Source organism: Gracilinanus agilis, chromosome 4, assembly GCF_016433145.1.
Source record: "Gracilinanus agilis isolate LMUSP501 chromosome 4, AgileGrace, whole genome shotgun sequence".
Lineage (NCBI taxonomy): Eukaryota > Metazoa > Chordata > Mammalia > Didelphimorphia > Didelphidae > Gracilinanus > Gracilinanus agilis.
In genome coordinates this window covers 275,947,959-275,962,514 of record NC_058133.1, presented here as the reverse complement: position 1 = coordinate 275,962,514, position 14,556 = coordinate 275,947,959, and the positions used below count along the sequence as shown (strand labels likewise).

General features: G+C 44.0%; 1 protein-coding gene across 1 annotated transcript in view; it reads right to left on the bottom strand.

The window, feature by feature from the left end:
* Positions 1-11,119, bottom strand: part of TTBK1 (tau tubulin kinase 1) — a 65,530-nt gene extending 54,411 nt beyond the window's left edge. Inside the window, exons 1-2 of the mRNA XM_044673395.1 lie at positions 10,997-11,119; positions 45-192 (exon numbers count right to left, since the gene is read on the bottom strand). Of these exons, the coding sequence (XP_044529330.1) occupies positions 45-192; positions 10,997-11,104 (256 nt within the window). The 5' untranslated portion in view covers positions 11,105-11,119. The remainder of the gene's footprint in view (positions 1-44; positions 193-10,996) is intronic.
* Between the last annotated feature and the right edge of the window lie 3,437 nt (positions 11,120-14,556).

Here is a 14,556-nt window from a genome sequence, read left to right as displayed (position 1 = left end):
GAGGCATAGGAGACCTAGGAGTGAGAGCCTGAGGGGGATGGTACCTTGCAGTTTCTTCAGCACCGCCACTTCCATCTTGAGGACCTGCTTGGGCTGCTGGGCAGACTCGACCTTCAGGGCCACGTTCTCCCGGGTCAACAGGTCCATGGCCTCATAGATCTCTCCAAAGCCCCCGCCCCCGATCTTCTTTAGCTAAGAGGGAAATAGAGAGAGCTCAGCCTGGTTCCAGGGCACCTCTCCTCATTCCTCCCTACTGCCTTCTCCCTCTGTGGACTCCCACCCACTTCTGCATCCTTTGTAGGTGTTCTCTCTCCTCCATCAGCTGGGGAGTTCCCTGAAGAAAGGGACCATATCTTGCTCTTCAAACTGGGAGATCCTGGAAGGCAAGGATTCCCTAAGTATAGAGATTATGTCTCCCTCCCCACCTTAAATTGGGAGTTTTCTAAATGCAGGGCTGTATCTCTTCTATCAAAATGGAAGCTCCCTAAGAGCAAAGATTATCTGAACCCCTTCCTCCTTCCCCTGCCCATCACTTCTACTCAGTGCTCAATATAAGGCTTATATGGCACAGGGGGAGGGCTCAGTCCACATATACACACAACACACAGAATGAATCAGATTTTAGAATGTGGGAAAAGGGAATGTTGTTTTAATATTTCCACACAGAATATAATCCATGGAAAGAAGCCTTTATGACTGCCTGGGTGGTTTTGAATTTTCTCTTCCTCCAGCAGGACCGGTTAGACCACCTCCACTCAAGAAAGCAAGCACTACGGGGGCAGCTGCATGGCTCAGTGGATTGAGAACCAGGCCCAGGGACTGGAGGTCCTGGGTTCAAATCTGAACCCAGATGCTTCCTAACTGTGTGATCTTGGCCAAGTCACTTAACCCCCATTGCCTAGCCCTTACCACTCTTCTGCCTTGGAACCGATACACAGCCTTCTTGATTCTAAGATGGAAGGTGAGGGTTTAAAAACAAAAAAAAGAAAGCTAGCAGGCACCTTCTTAGGATGCTTAAGTGATGGTAAAGAGCTTCTAGGAGAAGAGGCGGGGCTCCTCCCCCCAAGATTAGGAGGGGGCAACATCCTATATGATGTCATAGGGTAGTAGAGGTGGGGCTCAGCAAAGAAGTGTCATTAACCTCTCTGATTACTGAAAAATGCTGCTTACTTCATTGGCTTCCAAACAAATGTTCAACACCAGGTAGCAATTCTTCTTTTCATTCATTCAACGCGTACCAGAGGTCTTCTGTATGGAGAGTGCTGGAGGAGGTTCAAAGTTCAAACAAGACCTATCCTCCAGCCCTCATGCAACTTACAGTCTAGCTGTGGGATAGCACATAGATCTGATATATAATATGACATGATAAATATATGACCCCACTAGAGAGCTGCCAAAAAAGTAGAATGGAAGATCCAAGAGGGAAAGGAAGGGCAAGGGAGGAAGCATTTGGGCTTCAAAGGATGGAATATAACAGGTAAAGAAGACAGAGGACAGTCCAGGCAAAGAATACTACATGAATAGAAAGATGGCAATGGGGATAGCATAGAGTCTGGTTAGACTGTAGAGGGCATGGAGTGTTGGGTCATTTCAAGAAATAAGACCAGATTGTGGGAGATCTTGGGTTCAAATCTAGTCTCAGATGCTTCCTAACTATGTGACCCTGGGCAAGTCACTTAACCCCCATTGCCCAGCCTTTATTGCTCTTTTGCCTTGGAACCAATACTTAGTATTTATTCTAAGATAAACAGTAAGGGTTTAAAAAAAGAAAGAAAGAAGGGAATTGTAATGGTTCAGGCATATGGTGTCAGGGACCTGTACTAAGGTGGTAGCAGTCAGAATAGAATGGTGCAGACCCATGTGAGAGGTACTGAAGAGATGGAATCAATAGGATTTATTAACTGATTGTATATGAGAGATGAAGGAGAAGAAATGAGTCACAGGCTAATCCATGGCTTTGACCCTTAAGAGACTGGACGGATGATGATGCTCCCAATAGAAATAATGATGTCAGGAAGAGGAAAAAGTTTCACAGAAAGCATATGTTCATAAGATCATAAATTTAGAGCTGGAAGGAATGTCAGAGACCACTTGTTCCAACCCCGTTATCCCCTTATTTTGCCAGTGAAGAAACAGAGGCCCCCGTGATAGTTAAACAACACATCTAAGGTCAACCAGGGCAGCAAGGGTCAAAGGATTTGAACCCAGGTCTTTTGACTCTAGAAGTTTAAGCAACTTACCCAGGGTCACAAGAGTCAAAGGTGGGATTTGAACCCAGGTCCTTTGACTCCAGAGCCAGTGTTCTTTCTCCTCTACTGTGAGGTGCTGGTCAGACAATTTGATGGAAATATTCTGTGGGGCTGTTGAAGATGTGGGTCTGGAACTCAGAAGAGAAGTCAGGACTGTTGATGCAAATTTGGGAGTCATCTGCAAAGAGGTGGTAATTGAAACTTTGGGAATGGATGAGTTTGCCAAGGGAGAGAGAGAAAAAAATGGCCCAAAGACAAACCCTTAGAGAATACCCATATTTAAGAAGATGAGAAACCAGGAAAGGAGAAAGAGGAGGACTGCTTCAAGAGAACCAAGAAGAGTATTTCTCAGGGAAAAGAATCTCTCTTTCCTTGTCTTCTGAAGCCAAAGGACAGGAGAGGTTTCATCAGTAGGCAAGGAGGATTATCAGATGCTACAGATAGGTCAAGGAGGATGGGGACAGAAAAGGAACTATTATATTGGGAGGTCTCCAATGACCCCACAGAGAGAGCAATTTCAATCAAGTGCTGAGGGCAAATGTCAGATTTTAAAAGATTGAGAGCAGAGTGAACACTGAGGATATGGGGGAAAAAAGCAGATAGCAAAAGAGTAGCTAGGTAGCACCATAGACAGAACACTAAGCCCAGAATCAAGAAGACTTGACAGAAGACAATTCAAATCCAGCCTCAGACACATCCTCTTATTTGACTCAATTTTCTCATCTGTAAAGTGGAGATAATAATAACACCTGTCTCCCAAATTGGTTGTAAGGATCAACTGATGTAATAATTGTAAAGTGTACAGTGATTAGCACATAGTAGATGCTATATAAATGTTAGCTAGTAGTGGTAGTCGTCGTCGTCATAGTCATAGTCATAATAGAAAGCCTGAACTGTGTGCCTACCTTTTAGCATGGTGGAGGGAGCAACAGTGGCCCCAGTTCTTCAACTTGGCCTCCACTAGAAATCCAAGGAGTTCTGAGGAGCTGGCTGAATCTTTTTCCCTTTACAGCTATGATGTAGTAGAGAGAGCATTGATCTGGGAATCAAGTCTGAGTACTAGTCCAGATTTGCCATTAATGAATTTAGGCAAATCACTTTTCTACTTTGGTCTCCATGATCTATCAATAAGATGAAAAAGTTGACTACATGATTTTTTTTAAAAACCCTTATCTTCTGTCATAAAATCAATACTGTGTATTGGCAAAAGGACAATAAAGGCTAGGCCATTGGGGTTAAGTGACTTGCCCAGGGCCAGATTTGAACCTAGGACCTCCAGTCTTTAAGCCTGGCTCTCAATCCACTGAGCCACCTAGTTACCCTCTATACCAGTGATGGGCAAACTATGGCCTGCAGACCAGATGGGGCCCCCTGAAATGTTCTATTGGCCCTGTGACATTATTCCTAATCTGATGAATACAATGAGTTGGATACAATACAATGAAACTTCAAATGAGTTGCCTTAGAAACAGATTGACAGATGAGCATTTCCTTTCCTTTGGCCCCCTCTTTAAATAGTTTGCCCATCACTGCTCTAGACTATATGATTTCTAAGGTCCCTTCAACCATTGACAGACTAAGATTCAAACAGTTCCAACCTTCTCATGCCATTTCTTCCATCTCCATTTGTCTTTGGCACTTCCTAGACAAAACTCTAAGATTTAGAGCAAGAAGGGCCTTAAGATAGACATGAGGAAATCTAGCCCCTCATTTTAAAGATGAGGAAACTGAGGCCCAGATGGGAAGCATCTTCTTCCCCATTTGGATTCCCTGGGAAAATGAGTCAGAGCTGGGTCTTTGGGGCAATTCAGGTCTATATCATATCCCAACACTGCAAAATTCTAGGATTTACAGTTAAGAATGCACACTTAGAGGGGCAGCTAGAGAGCACCAAGCCTGAAGTTGGGAGGATATGGATTCAAATCTTCCAAGATCATATTTCCTAGCTACGTGATCCTGGGCAAGTTACTTAACCCTAATTACCTAGCCTTTGTCATTCTTCTGTCTTGGAATTAAAGGAGGCATATCTGTTTGCCAGATGGTGCCTTCTATGGTATAGGGAGGGGAGGAAGGGGCTGAGATCCCTGGAAATAAATTTTATTATTACAAAAAGGAATTCATGCTAAGACAGAAGATAAGAGCTTAAAAAAAAGAATGTATGTCAGATATCATATAAGTTGATCCATTTTTTTTAACAGAGTAGGAAATTGAGGCCTGGAGAAATTAGATGATTTGGACAATGTTTCTTATGTATGGAGAAAGTAATGGAGCCAACACTTGAAATCTAACCTCCTGACTTGAAATCCAATGTTTTTTCTATCCCCTTCCCCCAAAACAGAAAATAAAGGAAGGACTTTCAGGCCAGCATTAGACAATAGAGCATCACATTAAATCCTGGAGCCTAACAGATAGACAGAGCAATAGATGGCAGTTCTGAGGGAATTCGGCTGCAAAGGAAGGGCTGAGCAGAGCCAGTGAATTTAATCAAGGCAGACTTCCTGGAAGAGATGATTACTTTTCAGAATCTGGAGAAATGAAGATAGGGAAGGGCTTAAAGGGTATCTTTTGTGAACTTTGAGGGTGATCCTCAAGTCAGATCCCTTGTTGGGGAAAAAATTAAAATGGCTGAATAATTCCATAGGTCTATTGTTAAAACATCAAAAGCCCACCATGCCATCAAAAGGCTGAAGGTAAACTAAAAATTGGAAGAGACCAATGATCTCGGTGTAGGAAACTTAGATGCACTGACCTCAGATTCAACTTGAGTGTGTTATAAAGAAAGATTCTTCTTTTGGGGGGACAAAAGGGGAGTAGAACTGACTGTGATATCTACCTAGTCAGTACTGTAACTGGGACTTTGAGCTTAAATTTCAGGGTACCAACATTTAGAAAATCCTGACAACATCATCAAGGAGTGTACATGCTTATTTTCTGCTAGGAGCACCCTCTTGGCACATGGCTCCCTGTTTCTCCTCACTTTCCCAGCATAAATCAGTTCTCTAGTCATGTAGAAACTCCCTGAGCTTTTCTGAAGTTCCCTTCCATCTTCAGTCACTGTGACCCAGGAACTTCCACCCAACCATGGGGTTAAGGGCAAAAATTATTAATGGCAGCTCTGGTCCTGGGTGCAATATGACCAGGCTAGGCTTGGAGGAACTTTGATATAGGATAGGATAGGTGCAGGGCCTCCAAATCATAGACTAGACAGTTCCCTTAAAGGCACTTCTAAATACAACCTAAATACAATGTTTCTGAAATTGTAGATTATCTTTTCCCATGTCAAACCTTGGAAAAAATTACTCTTGTGATCTAAATCAGTATATGGAAATTGAGTAGAAAGGTAAGAAGAGAGTGTTGTCCTCCAGTTATGTTCAATTCTTCATGACTCCATGAACCATAGCACACCAACACTGTCCACTGGGTTTTCTTGGCAAAGACTCTGGTGTTTTTTGCCATTTTTTTCTCAGAGGATTAAGGCAAACAAGTTAAATGACTTGTCCAGGGTCATACAACTAATAAGTGTGAGGCTTGAATTTGAACTCAGGTCTTCCTGTCTATAGGCCCAGTGCTCTATCCACTGAGTCATCTGCCTGCCTCCAAGAGGGGATAGGTTCTAAGAATTTCAACGAGCCTTTTTAAGTGCCTCCTTTGTGCTTGGCTAAAGCTGAGGATACAAAGAGTTTGTATCAGTTTGTCTTTGCCCTCAAAGAGTTTACATTTCTACTGGAGGGGGCACAGAACTAAGTGTGCATCTAGAGAAAGGGGTACCTTGAGACAGTGACAGTAGCAAAAAGGGAAACAGGTTGAGCTATGACAATTCTTTCAATTCAGAGAACCAAGTTGGCTCAGAGTTAGGAAGGACTAGCTAGCATCTTGAGTTCAAGAATCAGAAAAGTTTTTACCAAAAGTGCAAAATGAACTGCATCTGTATTCCAAAGAGATAAAAAAAGAGGAAGAAGAACCTATTTATACAAAAAATATTTTTAGCAGCTCTTTGGAAACTAAGGGGTTGCCCAATGATTGGGGAATGGCTGAACAAATATGATGATGATGAAATACTATTGTGCTATAAGAAATGATAAGAAGGATGATTTCAGAAAAAGCTAGAAAGAGCTACATGAACTGATAAAGAATGAAATAAGTAGAACCAGGAGAACACTGTACACAGTAATAGCAATATTATATGATGATCAACTGTGAAAACTTAGATACTCTCAGTTGGGGCATGCTGAAGGATTTATGATGGGGCATGCTCTCTTACTTACAGAGAAAGAACTAACTAATGGAGTCAGATGGCTGTAGATCAAAGCCTACTATTTTTCACATCAGTGTATTATGGTTTTCTTTTGGAGTTTTGGTTTTGCATGAGTGTGCTCTTACAACAATGACCAATATGGAAGTGGGTTTTGCATGATAATAAGTGTATGGGGGGATATAAAGAAAAGAACATTTGTTTTTTTAAAAAGTGAAAAGTGAAAAGGGGGGTTAAAGAACAGGTCTTCTGAAACAGTTCTGAGAGGGGGAGATGGTGACCCAGGACACAGGCTAAGGATCATTGAGGCCTAAGGCATCTGGAAGGACCTTGGCCAAAGGATTTTCCCAGGCCAGTCAGTGAAGGAGAGTTTGCATTTAAAGCTGAGAAGATATCATAGTAGGAAACTTTTTGGAGTGCAGAGTCCTAGACAGTGAAGTTAAAGGGAGAAAAGGAAAAAGGGGGCGGGGCGGGGAATAGAAGAGTAAGGGATCTTGAGGTGTTAGCTTAGCATTTTAATTTGATGGAACAGCTGTAGATTAAGGGCAAGGGAGGGAAGAGAATGAGGTTTGGGGAAGATCATGTATATAGGGACAGACTGGAATAATTAGAAACAGGAAGACCATCTAAGAAGTTATTGTAGTAATCCAAAGGTAAAGGAGCTGGACTCTAGATTTGAATATGGGATGGGGGAAATCAGGAGAAAATAGAATATGGAGAAAAAATTGGTGGGAAAACATGTAGAGAGGAGAGGAAAGAGTAGAGATGAAAAAAGCTTCAAAGGCTATGAGGCTCATAGCCTCAGAGGATGGTGATAGAGAAAACAGCGAAGAGAAAATGTAGTTCCTCAGACCTATCCAATTCAGAGAGTCATCCAGATTGTAAATTATCCCTCCTCCCTCTTTCTTTTCTTTTTTTTAACCCCTTACTTTCTGTCTTAGTAACAGCTCTAAGACAGAAGGGCAAGGGCTAGGCAATTGGAGTTAAGAGACTTGCCCAGGGTCACACAGCTAGGAAGTATCTAAAACCAGATTTGAACCCATGTTTTCCTGACTCTAGGCCTGGAGCATTATCCACTGAGCCATCTAGCTATCTCACTCCTGGTTACTTCTAACAACTTTTCATCCACTCTGCCCTTTTGCCACTTATCGAGGGGATCAGAGAATATCAGAGTTGGCAGGGGTCTTAGAATATAGACTGTTAGGACATAGAACATAAAGAACTTTAGAGGCCATGTGAGTCTCCCTCATTTTATAAATGAGGAAATGGAGGCCCAGGCAGACTTGTCTGAGGTCATAGAGCTAGTAAATAACAGTCTATGATAAGAATCCAGCTCCTCTGACTCCAAACCTAAAGTCTTTCCCATTATATCAGATTGCTTCACATGTATGTTTCATTCATTTAGTACCTGTGATTTCATATCTATAGGAAATTCTAGGAAATAGGCTAAGGATCATGTAGAAAATTCCTAGTGAGAAAACTCTCTGATCTGAAATTAGTTCCTGCCCTATAGTTTAGTCTTAGAGAGGTGTCTGAGGCAGAAAGAGGTTTAGTGACCTGTTTGAGGGTCACACATCCAGTAAGTTTCAGAGGCAGAAATGAAACCCAGGTCTTTCTCATGTTCTACATACCATATATGATATATACTGATTCATTTATATATTTTAATATAAACTGGCTTATTGATCCACGTATGTCTTATTTCCCCATTCAGATTATAATCCCCCCTAAGAGAAAATCTACATTATACATCTTTGTATCATCCTGGCACCCCAACCAGGAGCATAACATAGTGTCTTATACACAATAGGTGCTAAGTAAATACTTTCTGGAGTTAAAACAATTGATTAGAAAGAAGGGGATAGGAGCTGAAGATTTGAGAGTCCATAGACAGGTGAATTAAAATCAGATAATTCCTTAAGGTGTTAGTGAGGGAGACAGACAGAGAGACAGAAAGATAGAGAAAAACAGAAATAAAGAAAGAAGACAGAAAGGATGAAACGGATATGGAGGGAAACTATAGAAGAAAAGGAGCAGGGAGTCTGTGGAAAGCCTAGGGTTAATGGATTGAAGTATAATAATACAAAAAGAAAACAGGGTACAGCTGTTTAGAAAGGAAGAAAGAAAAGAAAGTGCCTCTGAAGTAATGAGATAAAGTCAAACACTAGAAAGAATTTCTGACTGAGAAATATAGATGAAAGGGGAGTCAAAAAAGTCACTGCAAGCCCAGGCATCTTTAAACATAGGAGAGATTCTTATATACTGAATGGGCTCAGTATCAGCATCCCTAGAGGTAGGGGGATAAAAGATGATAAGCCCCCACTAAGTTCTCTGGGCGTTTTCTTTTTCTTTCTTTCTTCTCCAGAGGTTGCCACCCCTCCAAAGAAAATAGCAGTAGAATATCTGCTACCCTCCACTCACACACTCCCACTTCTCTAATAACCTTCCCAGTCAGAACTCCTTTCTCATTCCTCACTCCCTACCAAATTATGTCCTCTCACCTTCAAAACTCTGCTCAACAATACTCATCATTCCCCGTTTGCCCAGTCCAAATAGTAAATTAGACCTGAAAGTGGATCTGCATTTTTCCCTATCATCATCATTATCACATTGGGAGATCCCTCAGGCCAAAGACTGACAGGGTGACCCATTCCCCCAGACTGGGAGACAATTACACATCTCCCCGTTAGCCTGGGAGTCCCTGGGTAATAGACACCGTATCTTCTCCTATGTTTTCCCTCTATGCACCCAATATGTGGCATTGTATATGGGAGTATTTAGGACAGCCAAAAGCAGGACTTCCCTCAATATTAGTCCCTCCTCCCCAGCCACCTTCATCCTCTTGCCTATGCTATATTTTCTTATTTCCTAAATTGAGGTGTCATGCTTCCCAAGCCCCAGCCCCTCTCCCCCAAGAACCTAGAGTGGAGAGGTATGGAGGACCTCATTAATTTTGGAGAGATGAATACCCCACTAACATACTCTTTTGCTTTCCTCTCTTCCCGTGCTGAGTTATCATTCAGTTCTGTCGGATCTCTCATCTCAGGATGTCAGTGTATGAAGAAAGGAGCAAAGGGGAAGACCCTCCACCACCACCCCACCCCCTATCACCTAGTGCTAGGAGTACCCCCCTTCTCACCAGCCCAGACCGTCAGGTCTGCAGTGCTGTTTTCCTTGTCATTTTGTCTTTGCCCCCTCTCTCCCTGATTCTCTATCTTCCTGCAGTATCGTTTTGGGATTTTATTTGCCCCTCTCTTCCTAATTACTCGGCCTTCCCCTCCTCCTCTTCACCCCACCCCCACCCCACCCTGTCAGCTGGGGCTTAAGTGGCCTGGTGGCTGTTGCCATGGAGACTAGTCAACCTCAAGACCCCGGCTTTCTCCCTGCTGCCCCTGCCCCCGGGAAACAGCCCTAACCCCTATGCCTACCCTCCTCCAAAGGGTGCCCTCCGACGCTTTATAAAGTCCTAGCCATGAGACTAGTCTCTGGACAATACATACGCCGATAAAGTCCGTCTTCTAGCCAACCCCTCTAGTCATGCCTTCTGCCCTCTCTCCATCTACCCCCAACAAACAAACACAGCTCTGAGGCAGAGGGGGTTGGGAGAGTCACTTAGTTCCCCTAACAGGAAAGCCCTCACCTTCACCCCAGAATTTCCTGAAAACTATCCTGACCCTACAATACCAACAGGACAATGAGATCCTGGTGGAGAAGAAGAAGAGATTAATGACCAAGACCACCCCCACAGACATCTTCCTGACATCTTCCTCACTCAGATACCCTTCAATACAGCCCAGAACTAGAGGAAGTCGGGACTACAACTCCCAGCGGGCCAAGCAGCAAGGAACCCGGGTTCTGGCCAAGTGAGGCATGCTGGGAAATGTAGTTTCTACATGCTGCACCTGCCGCAGGAGCCAGAGGGGGAGGGGGTAAAAAGGGAATCTGAGTGAGGGCAGGGTGGAGTAGGGTGCAGCCTGCAAGGTCTTCGCCCCGAGGGCCTAATGTAGGAGAGATTTTGCTCAGCCTGCCACCCTGGGGGGCACCACCTTAGGCCAGGGCCTTAGAAAATGAATAGGGTCTGATAAAGAAAAAGTGCTCCCTTCTTACTCCTCCCCCACTGAGCTCTGCAGCTCAGACCCGGAGCATTGACAGAAATCCATCCAGGAGTACTTCTAGAATGGGCCAGCCCAACCTGACACTGCAGGAAAAAGAAACCCTGAAGGGGCCTGGAACAAGGACTGGAGGGAATGAGTGACTGGGAAAGCAGGGCAGGAACAAAGATTTCTTGGCCCAGCTCTACAAAATTAACATGCAAATTGAATGCTAACAATATGCAAATATGTATTGGGCACCTCCCCCTTTGGGGCTCAGTAGCTAGGACACATTGAGCAACAACGGCTTAACCCTTTCTACTCCACTCCATCCTGCCCTCCCTCCAGCCCCCAAGGATCTGTTTCGCTCCTCCTTGCCCTTCTACTGTTCGTGGGTCACTCACCACTTTCCAGCGCTCCTTGACCACGTAGTTGGCCGGCAGGATGTCGGCCTGCTCCCCTCCCCCACTCATGTTGGCCTCTTCCCTGAGGGCAGCCGCTAGGCACTGCATCCGCCAGCCAGAGGGAGGGGTTTCGGTGGCACCTGCCTGGTTTGGGCCATCTACCTGGGAAAGTGGGGAGGGTTTGTGAGTGGGTGGGAATGCAAGTAGGATGATGCCTAGGACCCACCTTGAAGACAAGGAAACCCAACTTCTCCCCAGTCCAAATTTCCCACCCGCCACCTCCCAGAGGGGAATGGTCATCTGTGCCATTCATTGGGGCACCTTCCCTTCCCTACCCAAAGCAAATCCATCTAAAGAATGTTTTGAAGAGGGAAGAAAAACTGCACAAGGGATGGGAAACATGGATCTTGGGGTGAGAGAGGAGTCAACAGGAGAAGCCATGCTAGCTAGCCAAGGACAGAATTGAGGGAGACGCCAACAATAAGAGGAGAGAGGTCTATGGGAAAAACATTAATGGAGAAAGACCCCCAAACCAGAAAGGAGACACATGTTCAATGAGAAGAGAAACATACAAGGGAGACAGGCTAGTGTTAGAGACACATGCTAGGCAAAGCGAGACATGACATGCTGGTTAGCCACAGAGGGACAATGGTAATTTAAGAGAGACACATTAACTATGGAAGACATGCTAGCCAAGGTGTGATGCTACTCATTGTAAGAAAGCTGTTTTAACTAAGGAGACACATGCTAGAGAAGGAATACTACATGCTAATGTAAGAGAGATCTATTAAAAATTAGTGGAGAAAGAGGTAATGTAACTGAGGAGAGACATAAGAATTAGCCAATATGAGACATGGCAATGTAGGAGACTCATGCGAACCAAGGTGAAATGTGTTAGTATAGGAAAGACATGAGAACCAAGGTGAGACATGCTAACCTTGGGAATTACTCTAGCCAAGAAAAGCCAGAATGATATAGTAAAATGCACTCTGGCCAAGCAGACAATTCAATGGGGGGAAAACAAAACCTCAAAACCAACTTTGGAGAATTTCTACCTGGAAAGAGAGACTCACTAATACAGCCACGGGGGTAGGAAGGATGTAATAGTGCATCCCTTTGTGAAAGAGGCCCAAGATATCCCTTAGAAGTAGAGCCAATTAACCAGCCTGGAGGGAGAGAAAAACGACAGAAGAGGGAAAGAGAAGAGGCATCTGGAGGAAGGTGGAAGAGAAGCAGAGAGCCAATATGAGTTAGGAGATGAGGAAAAAGGAAACCACCTCGTTGGGTAAGGAGGGGGGCAGGATTGAAAGGAAGAAGGGTGAATGGGAAGATGACTATCCCAGTAGAGGAGTCATCTTGGTGGGGATAGAGGAGGGCAATAGTCTTTGACCACTCTGTTTGGAACAGGACAGAAGGGAAGGAGACTTGGGGAATGGAGAGAGCAAAAGAAGGTGGTTATAAGGAAAGGCTTCCTAATTTGGGGAAGGGGAGTTAAATTGGGCACCTGTTATTTATAAAGGTAAGGGTAAGGGTCTTCTCTTGAGATTTTTCAGAGGAAGAGAGTCAGCTCTCTGTCACCCTGCTTGGAAATATGTGGTCATAGAAGATAATATCCCTGTCATTTAGGGATGTAAGGTCAAAGTTCTTTTACTCTCCCTTTTCCTCTTCTGAATAGAGTCACCTGTTCTCATTTTCAAATTGACCATGTAGGAAAAGGGTGACTCATTAAGAGAGATGGAAGAGAAAAGGGTAGAGTAACCGAGACATTGAGGAAAAGGAAAAAGTTGATAAGGTCAGGGGAAGGGGTGAAGCATATCTATAGAAATCAAGTTAGAGGCCTGAGAAGATATTAAGGAAATTATTCTCCTTTACCTTTGGGATAGAATATGTAGTTTCCCTGAGAACCAGCATTTTAGACATCCTGAAGCCAAGTTCATGGGTGGGGAGGCATAAATAAGGAGTAGAGTATGAACTTTATTGACTTCCAATAGTTTCTTGCTATAGGTGAGTGATTCAGAACTCCCTTCACTGGATGGGTTTTACTACCTAGGCAGGAGGAGTTGGGAATAACTGAGGGAGAGAAAGTCTGTTGATTCAAATAGCTCATCTGAGACCTCTCCAGCAGCCCCCCCAAGTGCATTTTCTCTCTTCCCTCCTTCTCTTCCACCTCTTGCCATTGCTGAAATGGGACAGGGGTAATTGGAAGAAGGGTTCCTGGGGATGGCATAAACAATGACAGAATGAAAGAAAGAATAGACTCCAGGAGATAACACTAGAAATTGGAGGGGAAATTAGGGATTATAGCTTCTGCATAGATGGGAATAATCTTGTTTTGCTGTGGCTCCCTAATTCTCTTTAGCCAATCAACTTGTATCTCCCTCTCCTTACTGTTACTTTATCTGATAAGTGTGGGTGGAGGCAGGTATAGAGGAAGAAAGAACTGGACCTCCTTCTCCAGGCCCAACCTGCCCAAGACTTCAGGACTTTGGATCAAGGCAGGCATATGGAGTAGGACAGGAAAAGCCTGTATGAGTTTTTTTATAAGTATATGCCTGCTGATATGAAATAGTGCGTATATGTTAATGGTATATGTGTGCTGCAGATATATGTACTGACATGCACAAATAGTTGTAAATGAAAGCTCATCTATGTGTACATTAAAATCCTGTGTTATATATATATGTTTTATGTGTGTGTATATACATATATATTATGTAAGGAATCTATGTCAAAAGGCCCAAGTAGGTATGAAGGGACAGGTGAGTGATAGGACCAGTGGAGGGGATGATGGGACAGCTGGAGTAACAAGAAATAGCTGAAATAATGGAGTCAGTGAAGGAGGTGATATGGAAAGGTGGATGGAGTGTTAAGAATAGGTTCTGAGGACTGGGGCCAATGAAGGCGGTTATAAGAACAGATGAGGGGTTCTGGGAACAGGTGAGAAGTAAGAGGGATAGATGGAAGCAACAAAAAATCAGGATGCTGCCTGGGACAGAAAAGGAAGATGGGAAGAGGTCAAGGGATATTGGGAACTGTTTGGGGAATCAAGAAGACAGGTTCTGGTCATTTGTCAGATGGGTAGAGAAAGATAGGATTTAATGAAGATTGGTAAATGAGGATAAGATGTAGGTGAGAAAGATGATAGTAAAAGATGAGGGTACATATACAGGGGTGATATGGACAAGCAAAGGGGCAATGAGGACAGAGGAGAAGCAATGGGAACAGGTGTTAAATAGTCAGCTAAGAATGGCTTGCAGATGGGCAATATGAAAGTCATCAGGACATGATGGGAATGAAGAGAAAGGTGCAAAATCCATAGAGGGGAGAAACAAGAGGATGCGAGATTCGTTTTGAGAGCAATAAAAGGAATGTGTGTGAGAGGGAGACTGAGAGTAAGATGGGCCTCAGGCTCTGCTGCCTCTGGCCTTGCTCTGGGTGGTGACGGGAGGGCGGGGGAGTAGGAGGAGGACATAGAGAGCCTGGATCTGGGAGCAGAGGGATGCAGCAGCAACGATGTATGGGAAGGGAGAGAGAAAGAGAGGCAAGACGGCCCTCCCTAT